Source organism: Narcine bancroftii, chromosome 13 (assembly GCF_036971445.1).
Source record: "Narcine bancroftii isolate sNarBan1 chromosome 13, sNarBan1.hap1, whole genome shotgun sequence".
Taxonomy (NCBI): Eukaryota; Metazoa; Chordata; class Chondrichthyes; order Torpediniformes; family Narcinidae; genus Narcine; species Narcine bancroftii.
Genome location: NC_091481.1, coordinates 45,070,688 through 45,098,675, shown reverse-complemented (window position 1 = coordinate 45,098,675; position 27,988 = coordinate 45,070,688). Strand labels below are relative to the sequence as shown.

Here is a 27,988-nt window from a genome sequence, read left to right as displayed (position 1 = left end):
GCTAGTTCCATTTTACTTGGAGCAACATTGGATCTAATATGTACACACTGACAGATAGAGAACTATGAACTGTCACGAACTAGAACAGCAGCAATAGAAATTCACCAAGACAATATCTTCAAAAATAAATTTATTAATAATATAAAATATTACTCAACTCTAAAGTGTGTGTGAGAGAGAGAGAAACTGACAGTTCAGGCATAATTCTGAAGAGATGATTTCAGAGTTCAGTCTCAGAAAGATTTTTTGTTGAAACTCGGTCTTTACTTTTCAAAGGTTCTCAAACTCACAAATTTTTGTCGACTTGTTTTCAGAGGAATGCTTCTTCATACAAATGGCTTGCCACAAATCCCCCTCTCTTGCAAGGAGGTTTCAGAATCTGTGTTTCACATGATGATTTTGCAAACTCAGATCCGAGTCAGACGAAGTAGCCATCGCAATGGTTATGATCCAGAAACAAGAATGATCTTGCTTTCTTTTACCCAGAATTAGGTCAGTCAGAAGTGACCATTTTAAATGGTTCCTGCAGCACTGCTCTCTCTCTCTCTCTCGATAAAGAAAAGCAGCACAGTAGTCATCCTTTCTGACCAACATTCTCCTTGACAAGGAGAACACAAGCAGCTCTTTTCTCACAGAATTCTACATTTCTAACATCAGATAAAACCAGTGCAATATTAAAAATGTCTCCTTGACGTGTCTTTAATCACATAACGTCACTGCTGGTTTTGTTTGAAGTTCCTCTCTTCTAAAACTTGATGAGAAAATGCTTCCGGGCTATCTGTTCAGCTTATTAACAGGTGGCTTTCGTGTGTACACAGGTATTTTTCCTGAGTAAAAGTTATTGACTTTAGTTTCAATGGATGATCACTTCAGTTTTATGGCTTCCACTGAACAATGGATTAGCAGACATTTTGACTTTTAAAATGGTATTCTGTGTGTATGTATGTGTGTCCCAGAATCCAACCCACAAAATAACTTTACTAAAATAATATTTTATAACTAGAGATTGATTCCATCACAGAACAAAGAACAAAGAAAACTTCTAAATAATAAGTAACAATTAAGAAATATACAATAATTCTGATGCATCTTCCCCAAACTAGAGATCAAAAATGTTTTCTTTGGAAAAAAAAATCATAACTGCCTCTCTTTTTTAAAGGATCTAGAAGTACAGTGGCATGTACTGGTGATTTTCTCAGAAATATACATTGCTGGATGAATGATCATAACCGTCTTAACATGATTTGCCAATTAGAATATCCAGAATATGGCCTCAGTCATACCAGGAGCTTTATACACATGAATCCAATTATAATAATTTTTCTTGATTAGCAAAATCCAGTTACACATTATTTATACATTGGGGCAAGACAGAAATCCTATAGTATAGCAATTAAGTTACTGGATAAGTATCTAGAAGCATGATGATCCAAAGTAGAGTTCACATCTCATCAAAGTAGATGGGAAAATTAAATTCTGGAAGCGAAGCATCGAGAGCAAAGCTAATATAGCAAATGTAATTATTAAAACTACCAAATTATTGTAGCACATAGAACAAACAGCACAATATGTGCCCTTCAGCACATGATGTTGTGGAGACTGATAGAAGCCTGTTCAACTAAACCCCTACCTTCCATCCATAACCTCCTATTTTTCTTATATTCATGTGCTTGTCTAGGGTCTTAAAAGCCCCCATTGTACCCACCTCCAACATCACCACCCATGGCAATCCATTTCAGGCACCTGCAACTCTGTAAAAAAAAGTGTACCCTGATGTCTCCCCTAAACTTCCCTACCTTCACTTTGTACAGATGTACTCTGGTGTTTTCTACTCTCGCTGCAGGAAAAAAGGTGTTTGTTGTCCACCCTATCTATGGCTTTAATAATCTCCTCTGTACCCTATCCATAGCTTCCAAGTCCTTCCTGCAATGATGCAACGAGAACTGAACATGATATCCCAAGCTGTCTAACCAGAATTTTATAGAGCTGCAACATTACCTCACAACTTTTGAACTTAATCCTTTAACTAATGAAGACCAGAAAACCTTTTTAACTACCTTATCAATCTGCGTGGAAATCTTGAGAGAGATATGGATTCGGATCCCAAGGCCCCTCTGTTCGTCCACAGAATCCTGCCATTAACCATGCCTTTAGGTTTGATCTTCCAAAATGCATCCCTTCACTTATCCAGATTGAACTCCATCTGTCATTTTTCTGCCCAACTCTGCATCCTGCCTATATCCTGTTGTTGTTACAACAGCCTTCAACATGATCCACAATTCCTTCAACCTTGGTATAATCCACAAACTTACTGACCCATCCCTGTACATCCTCATCCAGGTCATTTATAAAAATCTCAAAGATTGTAGTAACCAGATTCATTGTTGTTCTTTTGGAAAGAAAACCTAACATTCCAACACTGATGACCCTTAACAGATATTTGAAATAGTCCAGCAAGCCGGTTCTACAAGGTACATATGAAAACAATGGGAGCACTGCCAGAGAACAGGGTGTGGAGACACGGTACTACTCCGCAAAGTCCTACTGCCTGGCCCTGATGCTCCATACAGGCTTCAAGCAGCCCTTTAGAGGAGCCAATGGTGTTTTTAAAAAGCATCCTTTTTGGAGGTCAGTGCCCTAAATGGCAGCGCCTGTGCTGGGCAGTGTACAACTAACCGTTGCAGGACCTAATACAGGCTGTGGGTTGCTGGCAACTAGCGGTCAAAGAACATTGAGTCATGGGAACCAGGTACAATTTCAGAATGCTGAGGGCATGAAGGGCTCCCGAAGGGCCTCAGTCACTGAAGGCTTCCTGATCGTATCAGAGGTTCGGATATGGAACTCGAGTTGCCAATGTTTTGAACAGGAGTCTATGGTTGCATAGGCTGTGGAGGTGAATCTACAGATACTGTCTCTGAAGGGTTTCTTTCACTTCTAATGTTCTTATTGTTAGAGGTGCTCTCAATGCTAAAAGCAACTTTGCCTTATGGCAGGCAAAGGTTGAAGTACATCATGCATTACATTTTTTGTATTATTATGTTACAATAAAAGGAATGTCGATCTGCATCTCGAACAAATGAAAGCTACCCTGCTTTCCAAATCTGTGCTTGCCTTTAGAATCTAGCTACTAAATGTGCTTTTAATATTTGATTTTCCATTAAAAATGAAAATATACACATTCTGCACAAAAGATGAAAAATCACAATTAAAAAAATAAATGGGAAACAATTAAAACCTTTCACCTCTCAATATCCATGAAATTAAAATTACTTTCCTTCCTGAAGAGAAACGTTTATTTAGATTTACATAGCCATCTTTTACAAAGCAGCCCTAATCAGGAGTGATTTAATGTAATAGCAACATTTTCTATTGGGTTTTTTAAAAATGCTTTGTGGAAAATATCTAACCAATTACATTTGGAAGAAAAAAGTCACCATGACAAATTATGATGACCAAGCAATCAGGACAGCTCAGGTAAAATAGTCATCAAATTCTATTTCAAAACTGCTTCATTTCCAACACTTACAGTCAGCATGGTAGCAAGGCTTGCTCTTCTTATTGCAATGGCAGCACTGCTGCTGGTGCAGACCCAAGGGGAGTGGAGACACAGTGCATGTCTGCAAGGTTCCACCACCTAGTCCAACTACCAACAGTTCTGTATGGGCTTTAAATGGCATTAAATGAGGCAATGGTGGTTTATTTTAAAATCTCATGACTGAAGGGTCTGGGCACAAGACGGTGACACCTGTGTTCCACAGCAGCCGAGAGGGGTTGCAGTCTCTGGGAAAGTAGAGGACTGGCCTAGGGCACCAGAAAATAGGGAGAACAACACACCCAAACCCTGCTCTCCTCACTTGAATGGGAGAAGAGATGACCAATGGATGGCGACCACAACGAAGAACCTGTGATGGGCTCTGTGGCTGAAGAACACACAGGCGGCAGGCTGTTGGTGACTCAAAGCAAGAACCCACACAGGCTGTAGGCGCCTGCAGTCGAAGGACTCACACCAGGCTGTGGATTGCTGGAGACTGGCTCAAAACTAACCGAAGGGGTAATAGTTATCGGAACCAGGATGCGAGAGGGTGCTGAAGGCTTCCTGATTGTGTGGGAGCTTTTGACGTCAATGGTTTGGATTGAAATCCAGCATCCTCCTACTCCCTTTGCGTCATGTGACCCCTTATACTTGTAATGTTGCTGTGAAACAACAAATTTTGTAACATATGTTCATGACAATAAATTCTAATTTGACCTGAAAGGATCAGAAAGAGAGAGAAAGGAACAGAGGGAGTGTGAGTTTTTTAAATTGGATAATTCAATGTTCATGCCATTGGGATGTAAATGACCCAAGAGAAGTAAAAGGTTTGTACTCTACTCATAACAAAATCTTAAACTGATTCCTTGTAAATGGGTGGAACACTAAAGTCTGCAGACACTGGTCATAGTGAAAACAAAAGTGCCGGAAGAACTCAGCAGGTCTTGTAAATTTTGCCAAGGAAGCAAAACATTTACCTTGTTGTTTGAGAATTTTTATTCATATGTGACACACCCCATAACAAAATGTGCAGTGTAACTTCAAGTCTTCAAGGTTCCTTATTTGTTGTAATAAAAAACAAGTGTAATATTTCATGAAATTGATTTTAGCCTACTGTAAGGCAGTCAAAGTTTTGCCATCAGAAGAAATTGCTTGGCACCCGTTGCAGTTAGAGAAAGAAGCAAAAGAGAGTTCCTCAGAGTCACTTGAGTGTCCATGGATTCACCTCCAGTGCTTCTGCAGCCACACAGATTTCAGCGGAAAGGAGGGGGGACTCAGACTCAGACTCTCACTAAAGAAATAAAGAAAACAGAGAGAAGACTCTAATTGGACTTGGGCAGGAAAGCAGGCCAATTTAAATGTCAAATTGGATAAATGTCATTCAGTATTGAAGGGAAGATGACAGAATTGGAAGAAAGAATAGGGGACAGTGAGGACAGGATAGGGCATTTGGAAAAAGAGGTTACAGTATGGGGGGGGTGGCAGAACAGGGGCATTTATGGCAGAAATTGAAATTCTTTAATATTATAGTTGACACAATATAATTAAAATTGTGGGACTAAAGGAAAGGATAGAGGGGAGAAACCCCATCGTCTTCTTTCAATGCTGGCTCCCTGGAAAATTGGTAGCAATTAAGAGAGCCCTCCTGTCCTTCTTTGCGCGCCCAGGCCCTGGACAATGGCCACACTTGGTACTGGTGCTGCTATTGCACCTCCAAGATAAAGAAAAAAACTTTGGGAGCTGCGGTGGCTGGGGCGAAAGCGAGGTGGGAGGTGGCCCACTGGAGCTGGAGGGCAATGAAGTATTCTTTTATCCCGATATGTGGGACCTTCATGCATCAAAGAAAGGAATTAGAGCCACTGAAAAGGGCAGCAAAGCAAAAGGGGTATGTGTGTAATTAATTACCCAGCAATCTTGAAGATGGTGATGCCAGGGGGTGGGATTGGGAATAAGATTTTTCTCAGATGCAAAAGAGGCTCAAAAGTTTGTTAAGCAACTGGCAAGTTGTAACAATTAAGTGTAAATAACAAACATATTCATGAAATAACAAAATTAAAAAAAGGAAATATCTAGGTGTAAAAGTAGAAAATGGAAGAAACTCAATAAGGAAAATGGTATGGGAGGCTCAGGGAAGGTGCTGGGGAGGAAACAGAGATAGATGGGTGCAAAAGACACAACTATTAATTTGGGTAATGGTGACAATGTAGGGGTTTCAGTCACTAGAGGGGAGGTTTACGAAGAGATGGAAGGAAAAATGTGTGGGGTTGGTCATGTTTCAATGTCTGGTGTGATATGTTGTTTCCTTTTTGGTTTCTTTTCATCCCTTTGCCATTTCCTAATTTTCCTAGGATTTGTTGCATCCCCAGTGACCTGGACTGGCTGGCTGGAAAGAAAAAATTGAGTGGATGGTGGGGGTGGAACTGCAGAGGTACATGGGCACAAACTTGGTGGAAGTCCTTGGGGCAATGATTCATAGTATAAAATACATTAGTCTTAACGTAAACAGTTTGAATGGAGTTGTGAGGAGGAAAAGGGTCTTGGCACTCATCAAGAAAATGGGGGTGAAACACATTTAACAGAACTGGAACATCAAAAATTAAAAAGGGATAGGTGGGCCAGGTCATAGCCTCCTCGTTCAGTTCAAAGGCGGGGTGGGGGGGGTAGCAATGCTGATAGGAAAGAGTGTTCCAGTAAGGGTGCAAAGTGTGGTTCATATTGGGGCACTGTCAAATATTTTAGAGCCCTGGACCTTGCTGAATGTGTACACCCCCAACTTTGATGATGAAAAGTTTATAAAAGACACCTTCCTGAAATTGGCAGAGGGAAATGAGAATATTTTGGTTGGGGGAGACTAACTTTTGCCTGGTTCCTGTCTTGGACAAGTCAGCAAAAAAAAAAATAACCAAAGCAAAGGTGGCAAGTGCTACCATTGACTGTAAGGGGGAGCTTAATTTAATAGACGTGTGGAGACAGTAACATCTGAGGGAGAGGGACTAATTTTCTATTCAAAGCAACAGGACTCCGACTCGAGAATTGGTGTTTTTTCCTTGGCTTCATTGAGGGTAGGATCATGGAGACTAAATATGCAGAAAGAATTCTTTCAGATCATTCGCCTCTGACACTAACTATAGAAATGCCAGATAAGCAGGTAACGCCTTAACACATTGCTGCTAAAGATGGCAGTTTTGTAGTTTTGTCAGGGCAGATAGAAGTGTTCTGTGAGGCCAACTACACCTCTACTGCAGATAAATTTCTTCCGTGGGATAGACTCAAAGCGTATTTGAGAGGTCAGATTATTGGGTACACTAAAACACTTAAAAAGTACATGAGGAATTAGAACGGAAAATTACCAATCTAGAGAGGGCCTTCCAAAAGTCAGGCTCGGAAGAACACTACAGGACCCTGACAAATAAGAAATTAAAATACAATATGCTCCAAATGTATAATATATCCAAGGCCCTAATGAGATTGAAACAAAAGTGCTATGAATTGGGGGAGAGGGCAAACAAGGTTCTCTTTTGGCAGTTGAGGGTGGAGTAGGCCTCAAGGACGATCAATGCGATACAAGTGGGGAATAGAAGGATCTCGTACAAGCCAAAAGAGATTAATGAGACCTTCAGGCAAAACTATGAGGCCTTATAAAAATCATAATTGGCAGAGAGGTGTCTAGTAAAACAGATGAGTTCCAGTCAAAATTAGAGCTACCAAATATAGATCCTGAAAAATGGGAGGGGTTAGATCTCTCCTTCACAGAGGAAGAGTTAGGGTTTTATTTGAAGTGCTGGAAAAATTAGGGCTAGAGCCAACTTTTATAAATTGGATAAGGGCAGTGTATCAAGTACCCAAGGCTAAAGTTGCAACCAATTAACAAATTTTGCAAGCTTTCCCACCGTCAAGATCTAGTAGACAAGGCTGCCCACTATCTCCAGCTCTATTTGTACTAGGCATGGAGCCCCTGGCCAAGGCCATACACCATGAAGGGATTCAGGGCAGGCCAGGAGGAACATAAAACGAACTTGTTTGTGGATGATGTGCTGATATATCTGACAGACCCAGTGAACTCACTGGCCAAACTGCACTCTGGACTATGGGGAGATTGATTGAGAGAAGAGCGAAATGATGCAACTAACAAAAGGAGATTACAGTCAATACCAAGAAACAGCCCTTTGAAGTGGCCACAAAATGGGATCAAATACCCTAGGGGTGAGGATGGATAATAATTTGAATAATTTACATAAACTAAGTTATATCCCCCTTACTCGGTAAGATTGAGGACTTGAATAGGTGGATGACCCTGCCCATAATACAAGTGGGCAGGGTTATCTGTGTTAAAATGAATGTGTTACTGAGGCTTCAATACCTTTTACAAACATTGCCTGTGGCATTGCCCTAGGGATTCTTTCAGAAATTGTTCTCTCATGTGCGAAGATTCTTATGGAATGGTAAGGTGGCCAGGATCTCTATGAAGAAATTGACTTGGGATTTCAGTCTTGGTGGATTACGGTTGCCAGACTTTAAGAAATATTATTGGGCAGCCCAGTCAAGATACATTGCCTCACTCTTTGAGGAGGGAGGTGTACAATCCTGAGCACAAATTGATCTGCATGTGGTGGGGGAGAAGAAAGCAGAAGACTTTATTTACAAGTGGACTGCTAAATTGCTATCCTGTAAGAAGGGCAGCCCCATTTTAAAAACAAGTAATCCTAAATTAGAAGAAAATTAATCAACATATAGGGTTCAAACAGGGGCTGTCTCCAAAAGCACCCCTAGCTCTGAATAAATTGCTCCAATGGATGATGGGTAACAAGATACTAGACATCTGGTGTTATAATGGCGTCCGGTGCATAGAGGACTGTTATAAGCAGGGGCAGCTAATGTTGTTTGAGGAGCTCAGAAGTAAATATGGTTTATCAAATAAGACATTCCACTGCTATTTACAATATCCTTTGATGGACAAAATAGGTCCACTATAGCTCTACCAGTGTATCGTAACATAGAGACCCCAATTCAAAAGGGGAAAACGTGGAAGTTTATTTCATAAATGTATTTCTTACTTCAGGCAAAGGGGCCAAAACTTGGGCTTCATAAGTCATCAGAAGTGGAAGTTGGACTTAGGAATAATGATTGACTAGCAATGCTGGTCGGACCTGTGTCGGATCAGCATTATGGCAATCATTAACACATGGTACAGCCTGGTGCAGTACAATTTTCTTCACCAGCTATATCTGAGGCCCGCAAAATTGAACAGATCAAATCCAGAAGTCTCAGATCAATGCTTCAGATGTGGCACTGTGCCAGTAACTTTTGTCCACACAACCTGGAAATGTACTAAGGTGAGGCCCTTTTGGGTGGACTATGGAAAATATATCTATATACTATTTATTATGTTGTGGCGGCACGCCATTAGGCAGGCGAACCGGCCCCGCATGTCACACACGCGGCAGGGAAGTCAGCCAAAATAGCGCCATCGGGGGTTTCTTCCCGACCTCGGCACCAGGCTTAGCAGCTCACATTCTGTAGCCCATGTGACACCCTGATGGCATGGTTCTCAGTCAGGTCCAGGCTGGGAGTATAAGAACAGCCAGGCAGGCCTCAATAAATCAGTTTTGCTCACTGAACTCAACCCATTTGGTTGTGGAGTTATTCAGGAAGCAGAGTAGCCATCACTACAATGTATTCAGTTACTATGTAACAATTTACTATGTGGTTCAACTACACTTTTTATGGGAAATATTAATGTAATTAAGTAACAGCCACAATAGGTAGAAAAGTTGGCTGATTATATTATGTGTAGAATTTGCTGACTCCAAAGCCTGCTAACTTTAAAATACAAAGAGGGAAAATATTTTAATTCCCGAGGTTACACAAAACTGCTACCTTTAAAGCACAAGTCCAGAGAGAAAACATCAAGGTCATACATGGGAGTAACAGGAGATCAGATAGGAGAAATTAAACAGGATGAGGTCGAGGGAACCATAGTGATGAGTGATTTATTCTGAAACAAGCCAGTTACAAGATGATAAATGTAGCACAAGAAGTGATAACAGTACCATGACCGAGAAATGAACCCAGGATGAACTAATTGGTACAAATCATCGATCAAAGTCGAACATTGATAAGTAACTGAAAATCTGTATAAAAAAAGGGCAGTGTCTCATAGCAACAGACATTTCAGAGTCCAGATTTCAATTTGTCTCAGCTTTTGTTTGCAAATAAAGGCTTAAACTTTTCTGAAGAATTCTCCTGACTCATTTTTGGACATCAAAAAATCACAACAGGACCTGGGTGAACCCCTGTTAAAAAAAAATCATAGCCAAAGAATTCCCGCAGGATCCAGAGTTGTTCCTGCTGGGAAATATGATGGACACAAGACTTACAATGGAACTGTCCAAATTTTAAACCCAATTTGTAATGATTTCATTGGCTGTGGCCAGGAAGTGCATAGCAGTTACCTGGAAGTCTGAGTACAGCTTGAGCATTGCACGCTGGAATGCAGAAATGCAGAGATGTGTTCCCCTAGAAAAGATTACCTACAATCTCAGGATAAAGCACAGTACCTTCCTTAAAATTTAGAAACTGTATGCAAATTTCATTGGTGCACAGCTATAGGATGGGCCATCCTGTCTCAAGGCCTAGCTCCATCCTAGCCACAGACAGGATACTGCCCAGGTCACAGGCCGCCGTGGCATAACAAATCCGCATATCCCTGATTTATGTTTTTAACCTTTGTTGTGTGTGTCTTGAATGTAGCATGTTATGTGATCTGTTGTGTGTGATACAGGGGGAGGGAGGGCTAGAGAAAGGGCTCGTACTCAATGGTAACCTTGTACAGAAATGACAACTAAGCTTTGAAGAAAGCTGATCACTACGAGTTTGAAAACTGATAAATATTCAAATAACATTACAGGTAAAAACTGCTGTAAATTTATTTTATTTTTAATAAATAAATTAGTGCAAAAGTGAGGTAATGTCTGGTTCATGGACCATTCATAAATCTGATGGCAGAGGGGAAGCTGTTTTTGTACTGTTGGATGTTCATCCCGTACCTCCTTCCTAATGGTAGTAGTGAGAAGAGGCCATAGCCGAAGTGGTGAGGGTCCTTGAGAATAGAAGCTGCTTTCCTGAGATATAAACTCTTGTAGATGTCCTTAATTGAGTGAAGACTGATGCCCATGATGGTGCTGTCCGAGTTCACTCTGTAGTATTTTCCTGTCCTGTGCATTTGCACCACCATACCAGTGATGCAGTCAGAATGCTTCACTGTGGAATGCTTTACATAGTGCACCTGTAGAAGAAAAGTTCTTTGGAGACATACCTAATCTTCTCAAACTCCTCATGAAGTATTGCAGCAGACTAGCCTTTCTCATGATTGCATCGACATGGAGGCTCCAGGATAGATCTTCAGAGATGTTGACACCCAGGAATTTGAAGTTTTTAACCCTTTCCGCTGGTGATTCCTCAATGAGACTTGGGTTGGTGTTCTCTTGATTTCCCCCTCCTGAGGTCCACAATCAGTTCCTTCGTTTTGCTAATGTTGAGTGAAAGGATATTATTGTGACACCACTCAGCTAACTGATCTATCTCACTCCTGTAAGCATCCTCATTGCTGTCTACGATTCTTCTGACAACCATGGTGTTATCGGCAAATTTGTTGATGGCATTTGAATTGTGACTAGCCACACAGTCATGGGTGTAGAGCGAATAGAGCAGTGGGCTAAGCACGCATCCCTGATGTGTCCCTGTGCTGTTTGTCAATGGGGAAGAAACAATTTCCAATTTGTTCTGACAGTAGTCTTCCAATGAAGAAGTCAAAAGGATCCAGTTGCAGAGGGAGGTGACCAGGATGATGGCAGTCAAGTCTCTCAGCGGATAGAATGGTCGACGTTTGATTGCCAGTTTTTCCCAGGTCAAAGGAGCAGGTCTAGGACACAAACTTCACATTTTAACACATTGAAGTGCTAATGACACAAACGCTGCCACCTCTACCTTTACTGCCACCTCTACTGTTGCTGGTGCCCTGTTTTAGTGTGACAGCCCGAGGGCTTCACTCTCAATGTCCAGAATACGCAGATATCACTGATATCCCTCTGCTGCTGTAACATGGCTCTGCCATCCAGTTTATATTCTAAAGATTGTATGTTGGCCAGGAAGATGGTGAGGAACAGAGACCTCAGGGCCCGGTGTTTTAGTTTAATTTGCAGCCCCCCCCCTCGGTGTCAATTTGGCCATGTCTTCTTCAAATGGCCCATACACTGACTGTCTGAATCACCTGCGATCCACCAGAGTTAGGCATTCCCGACAATCGCAAGGTCTTCCAACAGGTATACCCTGCTTTACGAATAATTGAATTATGAAAATTTGCTTTTACAAAAGGTTTTGGAATGGGTTTTCGCTTTTACAATAAAAGCCTCCATTTTGGCTTATGAAAGATTTCCTAGGAACGCTCTAGTTTCTTAAAGCGTGGTATACCTGTACTTGTGGTTATGTTAGTTTCTGTATCTGTGGGCCTGAGCTGTAGTAATTCTGAACAACTGTAAAATCTGATGGATCAGTCAATTACATTTTACTTTCTCAAGTGCCCTCTGGCATCATTAGAAAAGGCATTCATCATTTGGGAGAAAGAGAATGGCTGGATCACATGACCTGGGTTTTTACCCAGCATCTGGGAGCTGGCCCAGGGACTGCAACTCCAGCAGACCAATTGAAAGGTAACTTCAGGTGACCAACTGCAAGGTTCTATTGACACTGTGGGTGAGTGTGACATTCAATGATTGGAGGGGGGGGGGTTGAAGTGGTGGGAGCGTGGTCAGTGACTTTCAACAGCTTTTCCTATCTGACTAGTAGAGTAACCCTCCGTGTTACAGGACAAGGCTTAGTATCACTAACGCTCCTGGTTACCCATCACCAATTAATGGGAGCAACATCAAGATGGTGGTTTTGCATTCTATGATCACATGCATATTACAGCCTACAGTCCAAAGTCCATCTCTACATTCAAGGAACATCATTTGAGTTAGTGAGTGCTTGTAATTATTAAAACTGAATTGAACCTTAAAACATTTCAATTTAAAAGCAGCACTTAAGTGATTTAAGCAACAGAGGATGGTGTTTCACAGAAGTTATAGATTGAGCCAGTGAATGATTTCAAAAGTGTTCCAATGTAAAATGATTATTCCTGTAGTTTCCCTGGCAAATTAAATAGCATTAACATGTAAGAAGTTGAGAGGTCCTTACTTCATATACTGTGGAGTTCACGCTGCGCAGCCTGCAACTGAGGACATTCAAGAGCCCAACAAGGGAGCTGGTAGCAGCTGAGCCAGAAAATGAAAGTCACGAGTGTATTGCAAGGATTTCTTCTCTTAAAATTTGCAAAGCTAACCATCCCAAAATAGAATGTAGTATAAAAACTGGCCTTGTCATTGAGCTAAACATAGAGTTGTCTGATGTAGTGACAATTATGTCAATCTGCCTCCAATGGATCAGTGTTTATTACATTAATAAAATATGACAAATCTTCACAGACATCTGACTCATTCCCCTTTTCCACAACCACTGTTTGGACTGTCTGTCCATCTCCCACACCAAGTTCTTGTGTTGAAATGTTTTTGTTGTCCCTTTCCCCTGGCTATGAAGTATTTTATACAACTTCTATAAAACAAACATGTTGATATTGTTCTATCATTCTTTTTTTCTGTAAGAAATCACAGAAACTACTGCATGAATTTTTGCATAACCAAGGATTCTCTAGTAACATTTACCTGTTCATAAACTAGAGATATCTTTATCAATAGTTTTACATTTGGTGAGAATGGGGTTGAAAAGTGAAGGAGGTTAATTGTAGATGGGTTTTTTTAAACCATGGAATAAAATATACATGCCTACAATTTATTATCTCTTTTTGCAAATCAACAAAATTCAGAAAGATATCATCAAATCAAAGTTCATGATCCAAGGATCAATCCATCAAGAGGTTTGTTAAATTGCCCCATTGCTTACTCCGCACCAAATGCTTTCTCACAGACTTTTCTCAGCTCTTCTGATGGAATTTTTGGGAAAAAAAATTGATAGGGGTGGTTGATCTACAGAACTGCAACAGAAAATTGCTTCAGATCAAGTCAACAAAAATCTGGCCACAATTTTTTGATATCCATCTGCAACTTTAACGATCCAGTTTCAAAAAAATGATTTAATATTTCACCAGCAATGTATAAAATGTACAATTTTAGAAGGAAATATTTCTCCTCAAATCTGGTAGATTCCAAATTTTATCAAAATTGTTGTTTGAACACTTGTAAATGGAAGACACTTCACTGTAGCTTAAACCATTAGCAATTCAGAACATAACACAAAGATTAAATAATATTACACTTAATTTTAAGTGCCAGGAGACTATATATGGAAAAAAAAGTCTCACGATAATAAAGTCACTGAGACAAAAGGCAGGGACAGCACATACAGCATAATGAAAGTAAAACTACCTGTCCAACAACTCCTTAATTTATCTGGCTAAAGGTACCATCAAGTAGTTAGGTTACCACACACAAAATAAAAAGAATTCCTGTGGCAGCCATTAAGTATCCACCCCATTTCCAAGAAGTCAGTCAATGACTTTCTACACCTTGGCATTTCAAGCGCACATCTGTAATAGAGAGGCAGCCTCCACCACTGAGTGGCGCTGCTGCGCTCCTGTTCGGAGGACCCACTACCTGCCAGTCAAGGTCAAAGTCTCACCCCAAGCCATCAAGGTGACCCTTAAATTTCCCACCTAAATCACCAGGTGCTGCAGTCCTGGCAGCCCACCCAGACTGAGCTCTGTCCTTCACCCAATTGGCCCAGGTGAATCACCTCAGTTCACCCTGCTCTGCCCCTGTACTTGGCTTCGAGTCATTGCCACAGCAACCAACCGGGCCACACTGATCCTTACAATTGGCCGCCCAGCTTTGCCCCCAGAACTATACAGGACCATGTGCCCTTTTGTTCTGCCTCTTTGGACTCCTCGTAGCATGTAATTATCACCTTCCACACTGGGTTTAGGTGAGTCTTGAGGCTAGGTAGCAGAGCCATGTCTGTACCGGTCAAAGAGTGGGGGCACGTAATATCATCTTGATCTGACTGTTGAATATGTATGCTCTTGTAACTTTCCCACTTTCTGTCGGATTCCTCCTCGTCAACCAAAAGTATTGTGTATGTGCAGAAGTTTGCTTGACATATCGACCCTGTTGTTTCAATTCCGTCCCTGAAATAAACATGTGCTTTGCACATGCACTTTGGACTGGTTCTTAACCTGTGGGACCCACACAAACCCAAAAAACAACATCTAAATGACTGGCCCTGCCTCCAGCACTCCCTTTGGCAGCAAGTTCTAGTTATCAATCATCTGGAGTTTAAAAAAAACTTTCTAAATTTCTCCCTAACCACAATTAATTGCAAGATTTGAAAGTAGAATGGAGAGAACAGTCATTTTGAACATTAAATAGTCTTGGATTAGAAAAATTTCATATTCCAATAATAAATATATCCTAATGATGTTTCAGCCCATTGAGTCTATCAATCCCATTCATCCATCTACTGCCTTGAAAGCAATTCTCTCAGATGCCAATTAACTACCATCTGATTCCACCATCACCTACCTATAATGGCAAATTAGCATTACGACCAACAAAACTTTAGGATACTGCAGTCACAAGGAGAATGTAGAAACCCTACACAGAAAGCATCCAGATCAAACCTGGTCACCAGAACAGCAGGGGTCATTACCTGATGCACCATGGGTCACGTCTCCAGAATGGAGGACCATCGCCTTCCCAAGATCGTATTATATGGCGAGCTCTCCACTGGCCACCGTGACAGAGGTGCACCAAAGAAAAGGTACAAGGACTGCCTAAAGAAATCTCTTGGTGCCTGCCACATTGACCACCGCCAGTGGGCTGATAACGCCTCAAACCGTGCATCTTGGCGCCTCACAGTTTGGCGGGCAGCAGCCTCCTTTGAAGAAGACCGCAGAGCCCACCTCACTGACAAAAGGCAAAGGAGGAAAAACCCAACACCCAACCCCAACCAACCAATTTTCCCTTGCAACCGCTGCAATCGTGTCTGCCTGTCCCGCATCGGACTGGTCAGCCACAAACGAGCCTGCAGCTGACGTGGACTTTTTACCCCCTCCATAAATCTTCGTCCGCGAAGCCAAGCCAAAGAAAGATTGTACTACCCCTTTGATACTGAACTAATTTATTCTGTTTCCATAGCGAATGTTAAAAAAAAAGAATTTCATGGTTAACGCAGCTTATTTATTACACGAGTACCTTTTTTTTAAATAAATCCGATAAAGACTGCACGTCGATGATTGTTTAGTATCATATTGTGTGTCATTCATGCTTGTTGCAGTCTCATGCCCCCCTTCACCCTGCCCCTCCCCCCTCTCCCTCCCCCCTCTCCGTCCTCCCTCTCCGTCCCTCCCTCCCTCCCTCCCTCCTCCCTCTCCCTCTCTCCCCCCCTCCTGGCCTCATCAGCACCGACTGCCCCTCTCCCCATCCACCCCACCAGCCATCGCCGATCACTCCTCCCATGGCTGCCATGGCATCAGGCCGAAGGAGAAGCCAGCAGCGCCCGGGGAGAGCGTCGCGGGGCCCGGGCGAGCTGCTGCCGAGCGCCTACCAGAGAAGTCAGCCCGTCCCGCAGAGCCTCGATGGTGAGCGCGGCGCGGCCCTGCAGCCGGCGGGCCTGGAAGTCCACGCGCAGCGTCAGCGCCAGGTGCCGGGTGGTGTAGTCGCGCGCCTCCGTGCAGGAGCTGCCATCCCGCTGCTCGTCCATCCTCCTGCCTCCGACACTCGCGTCTGTTTGGATGGAGAACCCTTCGCGGCTTCCCATCAAGCACCGCGAGCGTCCGAAGTGGGAGGGAGTCGCACGAGGTGTAGGCTGCGCCTCGCGTCTTGCCGGCATCCCCATAGGCGGGGCTACTGCGCTGGGAAGATCCGGGCCCCTGCGCTGGGAAGGTCCGGGCTGGAAAGGACCGAGCCCCTGCGCTGCGAAGAGGCCCGGGCCCCTGCCCTGCGAAGAGGCCCGGGCCCCTGCCCTGCGAAGAGACCCGGGCCCCTGCCCTGCGAAGAGGTCTGGACCTGACGAGCCAGGAGCCCGTGGCAGACAACAGGTTGCTTGTTGGGCTTCTGATTATGTCTGGGAGTCCATAGGAGAAGACGTTCGAGGCCTCACAGGAAGATACCATAGACAAGGAAGATGGTCTGTTAATGACTGGAGATGAAGGTAAAACCAAAGCTCAGAGAAAGTTGGAGAAATTACATTGGACTGACCAGTGGGCTTATTTACTAGGACCATATTGGGAGTGGACAGAAGTTCTCTCTGTGGCCTCCAATTCAGGGAGATTAAATGCAAATTGGGTTGTTCACACCACTATAAACATGAGTTAGCCCTCCAAATTGGATGGGAAACTATTGGAAAGGATATCTAGGGATAGGATATACACACATTTGGAAAGACATCGTTGGATTAAGACCAGTCAGTATGGCTTTGTGAAAAACAAGCCATGGCTTATCAATTTGGTTTTTTTTTGAGGAGGTAACAAATGTGATTGGTGTGAGAGATGGGAAAATTGATCTAAAATTATGAACATGGAAGAAACTAAAATTCATCAGTTAATGGCTGTAACCAGTACAAACAGGATGAGCTTGGGGATTAGGATGCAAGAAAGCAGAGTCAGCACGATTAACATAAGAATCTTCTTTGTGACAAGAGCCACCATAAGACTAAGAAAAGGAATGGTAAGGTACAATAGAATGTAGGAAGTTGAGGTAGTCTGGATCAAATAAAGGTCTCCTAGCCCTAGATAGAAGTACCAAGTCCTACATATCTAATTAGCTAACCTTACACAGATTTATACATATTAAATTAGCCAACCCTAGATAGGATGAGTCAACTCTGCATACCAAGAGATTGTAGCCCCGAGAATCAGGAAGGTGTGAATAAGGACAATGACATGATGGGACACCCACAGGATACCCCCTGGTCCTCCAAGTGTACTGAAACTGCACGAAGGCAGGAAGGATTGCCTATGTCAAACCCATCCAGGGGGCAGAAGAATGTAAGGGGGAGGGCACTCTGATACTGAAATTGACTGTATAAAAGTTGGGTGAGCTCCAGTATGTGTGTGTATTCCCAGGGTAAGGGGAAGCACCCAACTTTGCATTGTTGTAAAATAAATGTTCTTTGTTCTCAATTTTTGTCTCGAGCAATTTCTTTAAAGGTACTTCAATTTCTAACAAAGGTGATGGTAACTCAGTGGATGTTGTCTGTGTGGACTTTAATAAGATGACTGACATTCCCTCATGATCAGCTGATTCAGAAGGATTCAGTATGGAAGTTGAAAGTTTGAAGATGTAACAGCTCATAAAAAGCAGTGGTGGAAGTCTGGTAGATCATATTGAGACCCCTGTTTGTGCTATACATAAATGACTTGGATGAAAAAATAAGTGGGTGATTTAGTAAGTTTGCAGATGATATGTAGATTGGTAAACTTATCAATGAATACAGCAGGATAGAGATCAGTTATGAGCAGAGAAATGGCAGATGGAGTTTAATCTTAAGGGTGACGTGTGCAATGTATACATATAATAGCAGGCATCTTAAAAGTATTGATGTGAAAGAGATCCGGGTGTCTCAGTCCATAGCTACACAAGTAGATAGGTGGTCAAGAGGCACATGATATGCTTGGCTTCATTGGATGAGAAATTGAGTGTAAAAGTAAAGAAGTCATGTTGCTGCCATATAAAAATTTCATTAGAACCATAGAACACTACAGCACAGAAAACAGGCCCTTCCAGTCTATGCTGACCAGTATTTCATTAATCCCACTGACCTGCTCCCATTCCATAACCCTTCAGACCTCTCCTATTCATGTATCTATCAAGTCTGCATTCACCACATCAGATGGCAGCTCATTCCACACTCCCACCACTCTCCTGAATAAAAAAACTTTCCCCTAATTTTCCCCCTAAACTTTTCCACTTTCAGTTTAAAACTATGACCTCTCTTATTGATCTCCCCAATTTAAATGGAAAAAGTCTACTTACATCCACACTGTCTGTAGCTCTCATAATCTTGTAAACCTCCATCAAATCTCCCCTCATTCTTCTTCGCTCCCTGTAACTCAACTCCTGAAGACCCAGCAACATCCTAGTAAATCCTCTGACACCTGCACTCTTTCAATCTTAATGATATCCTTCCTGTAGTTAGGTGCCTAGAACTGCACACAATATTCCAAATTTGCCCTCACCAATGGCTTAAACTTCAACATAACATCCCAATTCCTATAAAGGCTAAGATGCCAAAATCTTTCTTTATAACCCTGTCCACATGAGATACTACCTTCAGGGAACAATGCATCTGCACTCCTAGATCCATCTGCTTCTCAGTGCCTTATCATTTACTGTGTATGCGTCTACCTTGGTTTTCCATTCCAAAATGCATTACCTCACACTTGTTTCCATTAAACTTCATCTGCCATTTTTTTGGCCCATTCTCCCAGTTGGTCCAGATCCTTATGCAAACTTTGAAAATCTTCTTCGCTGTCCACAACGTTTCCTATCTTTGTGTTATCAGCAAACTTGCTGATCCAATTTACCACATTATCATCCAGATCATTGATATAGATAACAAACAGTAATGGTCCCGATATGGATTCCTGAAGCACATCACTCAACACAGGCCTCCAGCCTGAGAATCAAACATCCACTACCACTCTCTGTTTTCTCCCACACAAATAATTTCTAATCCAGTTTACAACCTCTCCATGGATACCTAGTGTCTTAACCTTTTGAACTAACCTCCCATGGTGAGACCTTGTCAAAGGCTTTACTAAATTCCACATAGACATCATCTCATCCCTTCCCTCATCTACTTTGTATATTTTGTCCAATTTTTTAATCCGTGAGCTGTTCTTATAAATGGGCACCAAAGTGCTCCAGATAAGGTTGCCATATTTTGGCAAAAGTGTTGTATTTATTTCTTAAATTATGTTATCTTCTCCATGGCATACAATTGTGCTTCTCAATGATGAAAAGGATGGGGAATAGGACTTCCAGTTGATCGCAATACATTTTTTTGCTATTGACAGACAAACTTTGGAATTTTGTTAATTTTCTGCCCATGTTCACCAGGTTTCCCAATAAATACAACTCCAGGTCCAGCGGGGTCTACTCCTGTAGTCCCTTTCTAGACTGTGCCAAATGTATTATATTCAATAATCTTCCCTGATTGTTAGCAGAATGTCTCTCCTACTTGGTCCGGATTTATTAATTTTGGTAAATACTGGCCTAGTCTCTCAGCCATTGCCTTGGCTATTATCTTATAATCTGTATTTAATAGCGAGATGGGTCTATAAGATGAAGGATTTAACGGATCTCTTTTTCTTGGGTAATACCATAATTATTTCTGTTGAAAAGGGAGAGACTTTTTCTCCACCTAACCATGTCCATCATGAGTGACAACAACAAATCTTTCTTTTTCTTTGGCTTGGCTTCGCGGACGAAGATTTATGGAGGGGGTAAAAGTCCACGTCAGCTGCAGGCTCGTTTGTGGCTGACAAGTCCGATGCGGGACAGGCAGACACGGTTGCAGCGGCTGCAGGGGAAAATTAGTTGGTTGGGGTTGGGTGTTGGGTTTTTCCTCCTTTGCCTTTTGTCAGTGAGGTGGGCTCTGCGGTCTTCTTCAAAGGAGGTTGCTGCCCACCAAACTGTGAGGCGCCAAGATGCACGGTTTGAGGCGATATCAGCCCACTGGTGGTGGTCAATGTGGCAGGCACCAAGAGATTTCTTTAGGCAGTCCTTGTACCTTTTCTTTGGTGCACCTCTGTCACGGTGGCCAGTGGAGAGCTCGCCATATAACTTGATCTTGGGAAGGCGATGGTCCTCCATTCTGGAGACGTGACCCATCCAGCGCAGCTGGATCTTCAGCAGCGTGGACTCGATGCTGTCGACCTCTGCCATCTCGAGTACTTCAACGTTAGGGATGAAAGCGCTCCAATGGATGTTGAGGATGGAGCGGAGACAACGCTGGTGGAAGCGTTCTAGGAGCCGTAGGTGATGCCGGTAGAGGACCCATGATTCGGAGCCAAACAGGAGTGTGGGTATGACAACGGCTCTGTATATGCTTATCTTTGTGAGGTTTTTCAGTTGGTTGTTTTTCCAGACTCTTTTGTGTAGTCTTCCAAAGGCGCTATTTGCCTTGGCGAGTCTGTTGTCTATCTCATTGTTGATCCTTGCATCTGATGAAATGGTGCAGCCGAGATAGGTAAACTGGTTGACCGTTTTGAGTTTTGTGTGCCCGATGGAGATGTGGGGGGGCTGGTAGTCATGGTGGGGAGCTGGCTGATGGAGGACCTCAGTTTTCTTCAGGCTGACTTCCAGGCCAAACATTTTGGCAGTTTCCGCAAAGCAGGACGTCAAGCGCTGAAGAGCTGGCTCTGAATGGGCAACTAAAGTGGCATCGTCTGCAAAGAGTAGTTCACGGACAAGTTGCTCTTGTGTCTTGGTGTGAGCTTGCAGGCGCCTCAGATTGAAGAGACTGCCATCCGTGCGGTACCGGATGTAATCAGCGTCTTCATTGTTGGGGTCTTTCATGGCTTGGTTCAGCATCATGCTGAAGAAGATTGAAAAGAGGGTTGGTGCGAGAACACAGCCTTGCTTCACGCCATTGTTAATGGAGAAGGGTTCAGAGAGCTCATTGCTGTATCTGACCCGACCTTGTTGGTTTTCGTGCAGTTGGATAATCATGTTGAGGAACTTGGGGGACATACGATGCGCTCTAGTATTTGCCAAAGCCCTTTCCTGCTCACGGTGTCGAAAGCTTTGGTGAGGTCAACAAAGGTGATGTAGAGTCCTTTGTTTTGTTCTCTGCACTTTTCTTGTTTTGTTCTCTGCACTTTTCTTGGAGCTGTCTGAGGGCAAAGACCATGTCAGTAGTTCCTCTGTTTGCACAAAAGCCGCACTGTGATTCTGGGAGAATATTCTCGGCGACACTAGGTATTATTCTATTTAGTAGAATCCTAGCGAAGATTTTGCCTGCAATGGAGAGCAGTGTGATTCCCCTGTAGTTTGAGCAGTCTGATTTTTCGCCTTTGTTTTTGTACAGGGTGATGATGGTGGCATCACGAAGGTCCTGAGGCAGTTTTCCTTGGTCCCAACAAAGCTTGAAAAACTCATGCAGTTTGGCATGCAGCGTTTTGCCGCCAGCCTTCCAGACCTCTGGGGGGATTCCATCCATACCTGCTGCTTTGCCACTTTTCAGTTGTTCGATTGCCTTATATGTCTCATCCAGGGTGAGGACCTCATCCAGCTCTAGCCTTAGGGGCTGTTGAGGGAGCTGGAGCAGGGCGGAATCTTGGACTGAGCGGTTGGCACTGAAAAGAGATTGGAAGTGTTCTGACCATCGGTTGAGGATGGAGATCTTGTCGCTGAGGAGGACTTTGCCGTCTGAGCTGCGCAGCGGGCTTTGGACTTGGGGTGAGGGGCCGTACACAGCCTTTAGAGCCTCGTAGAAACCCCTGAAGTCGCCAATGTCCGCGCTGAGCTGGGTTCGTTTTGCGAGGCTAGTCCACCACTCATTTTGGATCTCCCGGAGTTTGCGCTGAAGTTGGCTGCATGCGCAACGGAAGGATTGTTTCTTCTCTGGACAGGACGGCTTTGTAAGGTGAGCCTGGTGGGCAGCTCCCTTCTTTGCCAGCAGCTCCTGGATTTCCTGGCTGTTTTCGTCAAACCAGTCCTTGTTTTTCCTGGAGGAGAAGCCCAGTGCCTCTTCAGTGGATTGCAGTATGGTAGTCTTCAACTGATCCCAGAGGGTTTCAGGGGACGGGTCCCCTGAAACAGGGGACCTGAAACAGGGAGAGCTGCGGCGGCCTCGGCCCCGGTCCGGGCAGTATGGACCGACCTAAGAGAGGAGGCAGATCCCTCCAGCCTGGGTAAGAAACCTGCATAGGAGAAGGCCACTCCGATATAAAACCTACGACCCAAGGACCTCGCTGCCACGTCCCAGCTTGCTCGGCCACGGCACACGAACCATGGGTGTAAAGGGTGGGGCCAGTACTGCGCGCACTGCACTCCACCTAAAAGCTCCTTTGCGCATGCCCGAGGACAAGTCCACGTCCTCCCCCTCCACGTCCTCCCCCTCCACGTCCTCCCCCTCCACGTCCTCCCCCTCCACGTCCTCCCCCTCCACGTCCTCCCCCTCCACGTCCTCCCCCTCCACGTCCTCCCCCTCCACGTCCTCCCCCTCCACGTCCTCCCCCTCCACGTCCTCCCCCTCCACGTCCTCCCCCTCCACGTCCTCCCCCTCCACGTCCTCCCCCTCCACGTCCTCCCCCTCCACGTCCTCCCCCTCCACGTCCTCCCCCTCCACGTCCTCCCCCTCCACGTCCTCCCCCTCCACGTCCTCCCCCTCCACGTCCTCCCCCTCCACGTCCTCCCCCTCCACGTCCTCCCCCTCCACGTCCTCCCCCTCAAAAGATGCTCACAAACTCAAGCTAGCATGCTGGAACATCAGAACCATGCTAGACAAGGTTGACAGCCACCGACCTGAACGTCGGTCTGCCCTCATTGCACATGAACTCCTCAGACTTGACATCGACATAGCCGCTCTCAGTGAAGTCCGCCTGGCAGATGTAGGCAGCCTCCAAGAACACGGCGCGGGCTACACACTCTACCAGTCTGGCAAGCCTTCGGATGAACGACGCCTATCTGGTGTAGGCTTCATGGTCAAGAACTTCATTGCCTCCAAACTCGAAAACCTTCCGACAGGCCTCTCGGGCCGAATCATGTCCATGCGACTCCCCCTTCAAAACAAGCATCGCATCACCCTCATCAGTGTCTATGCTCCAACCCTCCAGGCGGAACCAGCAGAAAAGGACAAGTTCTACACCGACCTGCGCAACCTCATCCAACGCACCCCTACAGCCGACAAGGTTGTCATCCTGGGCGACTTCAACGCTTGTGTCGGCAAAGACTCAGAAACCTGGCCAGGAATCCTGGGCAAGCATGGCGTCGGCAAGTGCAACGACAACGGGCGCCTCCTGTTGGAGCTCTGCGCAGAACAGCGGCTTATCATTACAAACACCCTTTTTCAGCAGAGGGACAGCCTTAAGACCACCTGGATGCATCCCCGATCCAAACACTGGCACCTCCTGGACTACATCCTGGTGCGAGAAAGTGACAAATGAGATGTGCTCCACACCAGGGTCATGCCTAGCACGGAATGCCACACTGACCACCGGCTGGTTCGCTGCAAGCTCAACCTTCACTTCAAGCCAAAGCCCAGGAACAGTAAAGCCCCCAGAAAGAGGTTCAATGTTGGAAACCTGCAGTCAGACGAAGCGAGAGGAAACTTCCAGGCAAACCTCAAAGCAAAGCTCGACGATGCAACCCGCCTCACAACAAATCTTTAAATTCTTTATAAAACTCAAGTGGAAAACCATCCTCCCCCAGAGATGGTTTGTAGCAATCCCAAAGCTTTTTCAATTTCCTCCCAAGTAAAGGGGTCATCTAACCTCATCTGATCTTCTTGGCTCAATCTCGGCTGCTCGACTTTATTCAGAAGGTCATCTATATTTGTTTGGTCCTGCAGTAATTCTGATTTTGTAGCGGCAGCTCCACTGGTCCTGAAAAATCACACACAACCAGACGGGTTGAGCTCAGTGAGCAGACTAGTTTATTGCAGGCTGCTGGGCTTCACTTATACTCCCAGCTGAGAACCACGCTGGAGGGCGCTGACGTCACCCGGGCGTCACGTGGTCCCCCAGTGCAGGCTTCTGAGCCCTGTGCTGGGAGGAAGGGAAAACCCCCGACAGCGCCATTTTGGCCAGCTACCCCGCTCCGTGGCTTACAAGCGGGGCCGGTTCGCCTGCCTTGTGGTGAGCTGCCACAATTTATTCATTTCTGTGTAAAACTGTTTAAAAGTATCATTAATTACTTGAATCATAGAATATCATATCTGGCCCCAGTGAATTGCATTGATCATCCTTGAGGTTTCCTCTACCTTTAACTACCAAGACAGAACTTTATGTGCTCTCTTCCCCTAGTTCATAATATTATATATTTTTTTCTATTTTGTATGTTTCTATTGTATTGTATTTAAGTTTTTTATTTATTAACGTTTGGTATTTGTCCTTTGAGCTGTATTTTTGGTTTTATTTCTCTAATTTCTTTTTCCAGATTATTGATTTTCACCATGTATTTTATCTTGACATTCTTGGTGTATGATATTATTTTTCCTCTCAGATAGGCCTTCAGTGAGTCCCATATCAAGAAACTGTTATCAGTAGATGGGCAGTTGTTTTGTCCTCCCGCCATTTTAAGAAAGACGTTTTGTATAAATGTCTCATCATCTGTATTTGGCAACAGTTTTCTATTGTATATCTTCCATTCGGGTCCACTGCTACATCATTTACCACCACTGGAACCTTTGTGTTTATTAAAATGGCTACCCCCTCAACTATGATGTCGATATTACTTGTCCCACCCAATCTCTCTTCAATTTGATATGTTCTTGTTTTGAGAGATGTGTTTCTTGCACAATTATCTGTCCCACTTCAAAACAAGCGTCACATCACCCTCATCAGTGTCTATGCTCCAACCCTCCAGGCGGAACCAGCAGAAAAGAACAAGTTCTACACCGACCTGCGCAACCTCATCCAACATACCCCTACAGCCGACAAGGTTGTCATCCTGGGCGACTTCAACGCTCGTGTCGGCAAAGACTCAGAAACCTGGCCAGGAATCCTGGGCAAGCATGGCGTCGGCAAGTGCAACGACAATGGGCGCCTCCTGTTGGAGCTCTGCGCAGAACAGCGACTTGTCATTACAAACACCCTTTTTCAGCAGAGGGACAGCCTTAAGACCACCTGGATGCATCCTCGATCCAAACACTGGCACCTCCTGGACTACATCCTGGTGCGAGAAAGTGACAAACAAGATGTGCTCCACACCAGGGTCATGCCTAGCGCGGAATGCCACACTGACCACCGGCTGGTTCGCTGCAAGCTCAACCTTCACTTCAAGTCAAAGCCCAGGAACAATAAAGCCCCCAGAAAGAGGTTCAATGTTGGAAACCTGCAGTCAGACGAAGCGAGAGGAAACTTCCAGGCAAACCTCAAAGCAAAGCTCGACGTTGCAACCCGCCTCACGGACCCGTCCCCTGAAACCCTCTGGGATCAGTTGAAGACTACCATACTGCAATCCACTGAAGAGGTACTGGGCTTCTCCTCCAGGAAAAACAAGGACTGGTTTGACGAAAACAGCCAGGAAATCCAGGAGCTGCTGGCAAAGAAGCGAGCTGCCCACCAGGCTCACCTTACAAAGCCGTCCTGTCCAGAGAAGAAACAAGCCTTCCGTCACGCATGCAGCCATCTTCAGCGCAAACTCCGGGAGATCCAAAATGAGTGGTGGACTAGCCTCGCCAAACGAACACAGCTCAGCGCGGACATTGGCGACCTCAGGGGTTTCTACGAGGCTCTAAAGGCTGTGTACGGCCCCTCACCCCAAGTCCAAAGCCCGCTGCGCAGCTCAGACGGCAAAGTCCTCCTCAGCGACAAGATCTCCATCCTCAACCGATGGTCAGAACACTTCCAATCTCTTTTCAGTGCCAACCGCTCAGTCCAAGATTCCGCCCTGCTCCAGCTCCCTCAACAGCCCCTAAGGCTAGAGCTGGATGAGGTTCCCACCCTGGATGAGACATATAAGGCAATCGAACAACTGAAAAGTGGCAAAGCAGCAGGTATGGATGGAATCCCCCCAGAAGTCTGGAAGGCTGGTGGCAAAACTCTGCATGCCAAACTGCATGAGTTTTTCAAGCTTTGTTGGGACCAAGGTAAACTGCCTCAGGATCTTCGTGATGCCACCATCATCACCCTGTACAAAAACAAAGGCGAGAAATCAGACTGCTCAAACTACAGGGGAATCACGTTGCTCTCCATTGCAGGCAAAATCTTCGCTAGGATTCTACTAAATAGAATAATACCTAGTGTCGCCGAGAATATTCTCCCAGAATCACAGTGCGGCTTTCGCGCAAACAGAGGAACCACTGACATGGTCTTTGCCCTCAGACAGCTCCAAGAAAAGTGCAGAGAACAAAACAAAGGACTCTACATCACCTTTGTTGACCTCACCAAAGCTTTCGACACCGTGAGCAGGAAAGGGCTTTGGCAAATACTAGAGCGCATCGTATGTCCCCCAAGTTCCTCAACATGATTATCCAACTGCACGAAAACCAACAAGGTCGGGTCAGATACAGCAATGAGCTCTCTGAACCCTTCTCCATTAACAATGGCGTGAAGCAAGGCTGTGTTCTCGCACCAACCCTCTTTTCAATCTTCTTCAGCATGATGCTGAACCAAGCCATGAAAGACCCCAACAATGAAGACGCTGTTTACATCCGGTACCGCACGGATGGCAGTCTCTTCAATCTGAGGCGCCTGCAAGCTCACACCAAGACACAAGAGAAACTTGTCCGTGAACTACTCTTTGCAGATGATGCCGCTTTAGTTGCCCATTCAGAGCCAGCTCTTCAGCGCTTGACGTCCTGCTTTGCGGAAACTGCCAAAATGTTTGGCCTGGAAGTCAGCCTGAAGAAAACAGAGGTCCTCCATCAGCCAGCTCCCCACCATGACTACCAGCCCCCTCACATATCCATCGGGCACACAAAACTCAAAACGGTCAACCAGTTTACCTATCTCGGCTGCACCATTTCATCAGATGCAAGGATCGACAATGAGATAGACAACAGACTCGCCAAGGCAAATAGCGCCTTTGGAAGACTACACAAAAGAGTCTGGAAAAACAACCAACTGAAAAACCTCACAAAGATAAGTGTATACAGAGCTGTTGTCATACCCACACTCCTGTTCGGCTCCGAATCATTGGTCCTCTACCGGCATCACCTACGGCTCCTAGAACGCTTCCACCAGTGTTGTCTCCGCTCCATCCTCAACATCCATTGGAGCGCTTACACCCCTAACGTCGAAGTACTCGAGATGGCAGAGGTCGACAGCATCGAGTCCACGCTGCTGAAGATCCAGCTGCGCTGGATGGGTCACGTCTCCAGAATGGAGGACCATCGCCTTCCCAAGATCGTGTTATATGGCGAGCTCTCCACTGGCCACCGTGACAGAGGTGCACCAAAGAAAAGGTACAAGGACTGCCAAAAGAAATCTCTTGGTGCCTGCCACATTGACCACCGCCAGTGGGCTGATAACGCCTCAAACCGTGCATCTTGGCGCCTCACAGTTTGGCGGGCAGCAACCTCCTTTGAAGAAGACCGCAGAGCCCACCTCACTGACAAAAGGCAAAGGAGGAAAAACCCAACACCCAACCCCAACCAACCAATTTTCCCTTGCAACCGCTGCAGTCGTGTCTGCCTGTCCCGCATCGGACTTGTCAGCCACAAACGAGCCTGCAGCTG

At 44.9% G+C, this 27,988-nt stretch overlaps 1 protein-coding gene across 3 annotated transcripts in view; it reads right to left on the bottom strand.

Moving 5' to 3' along the window:
- Window positions 1-16,480, bottom strand: part of lta4h (leukotriene A4 hydrolase) — a 127,450-nt gene extending 110,970 nt beyond the window's left edge. For 2 of the 3 annotated variants that reach the window (XM_069909136.1, XM_069909137.1), the window contains exon 1: window positions 16,187-16,480. In XM_069909136.1, coding sequence (XP_069765237.1) covers window positions 16,187-16,477 — 291 coding nt within the window. In that variant the 5' untranslated portion in view covers window positions 16,478-16,480. Of the gene's footprint in view, window positions 1-2,057; window positions 2,181-16,186 lie in introns of those variants that run through there. The other variant, XM_069909139.1, reaches the window with a different exon arrangement.
- Between the last annotated feature and the right edge of the window lie 11,508 nt (window positions 16,481-27,988).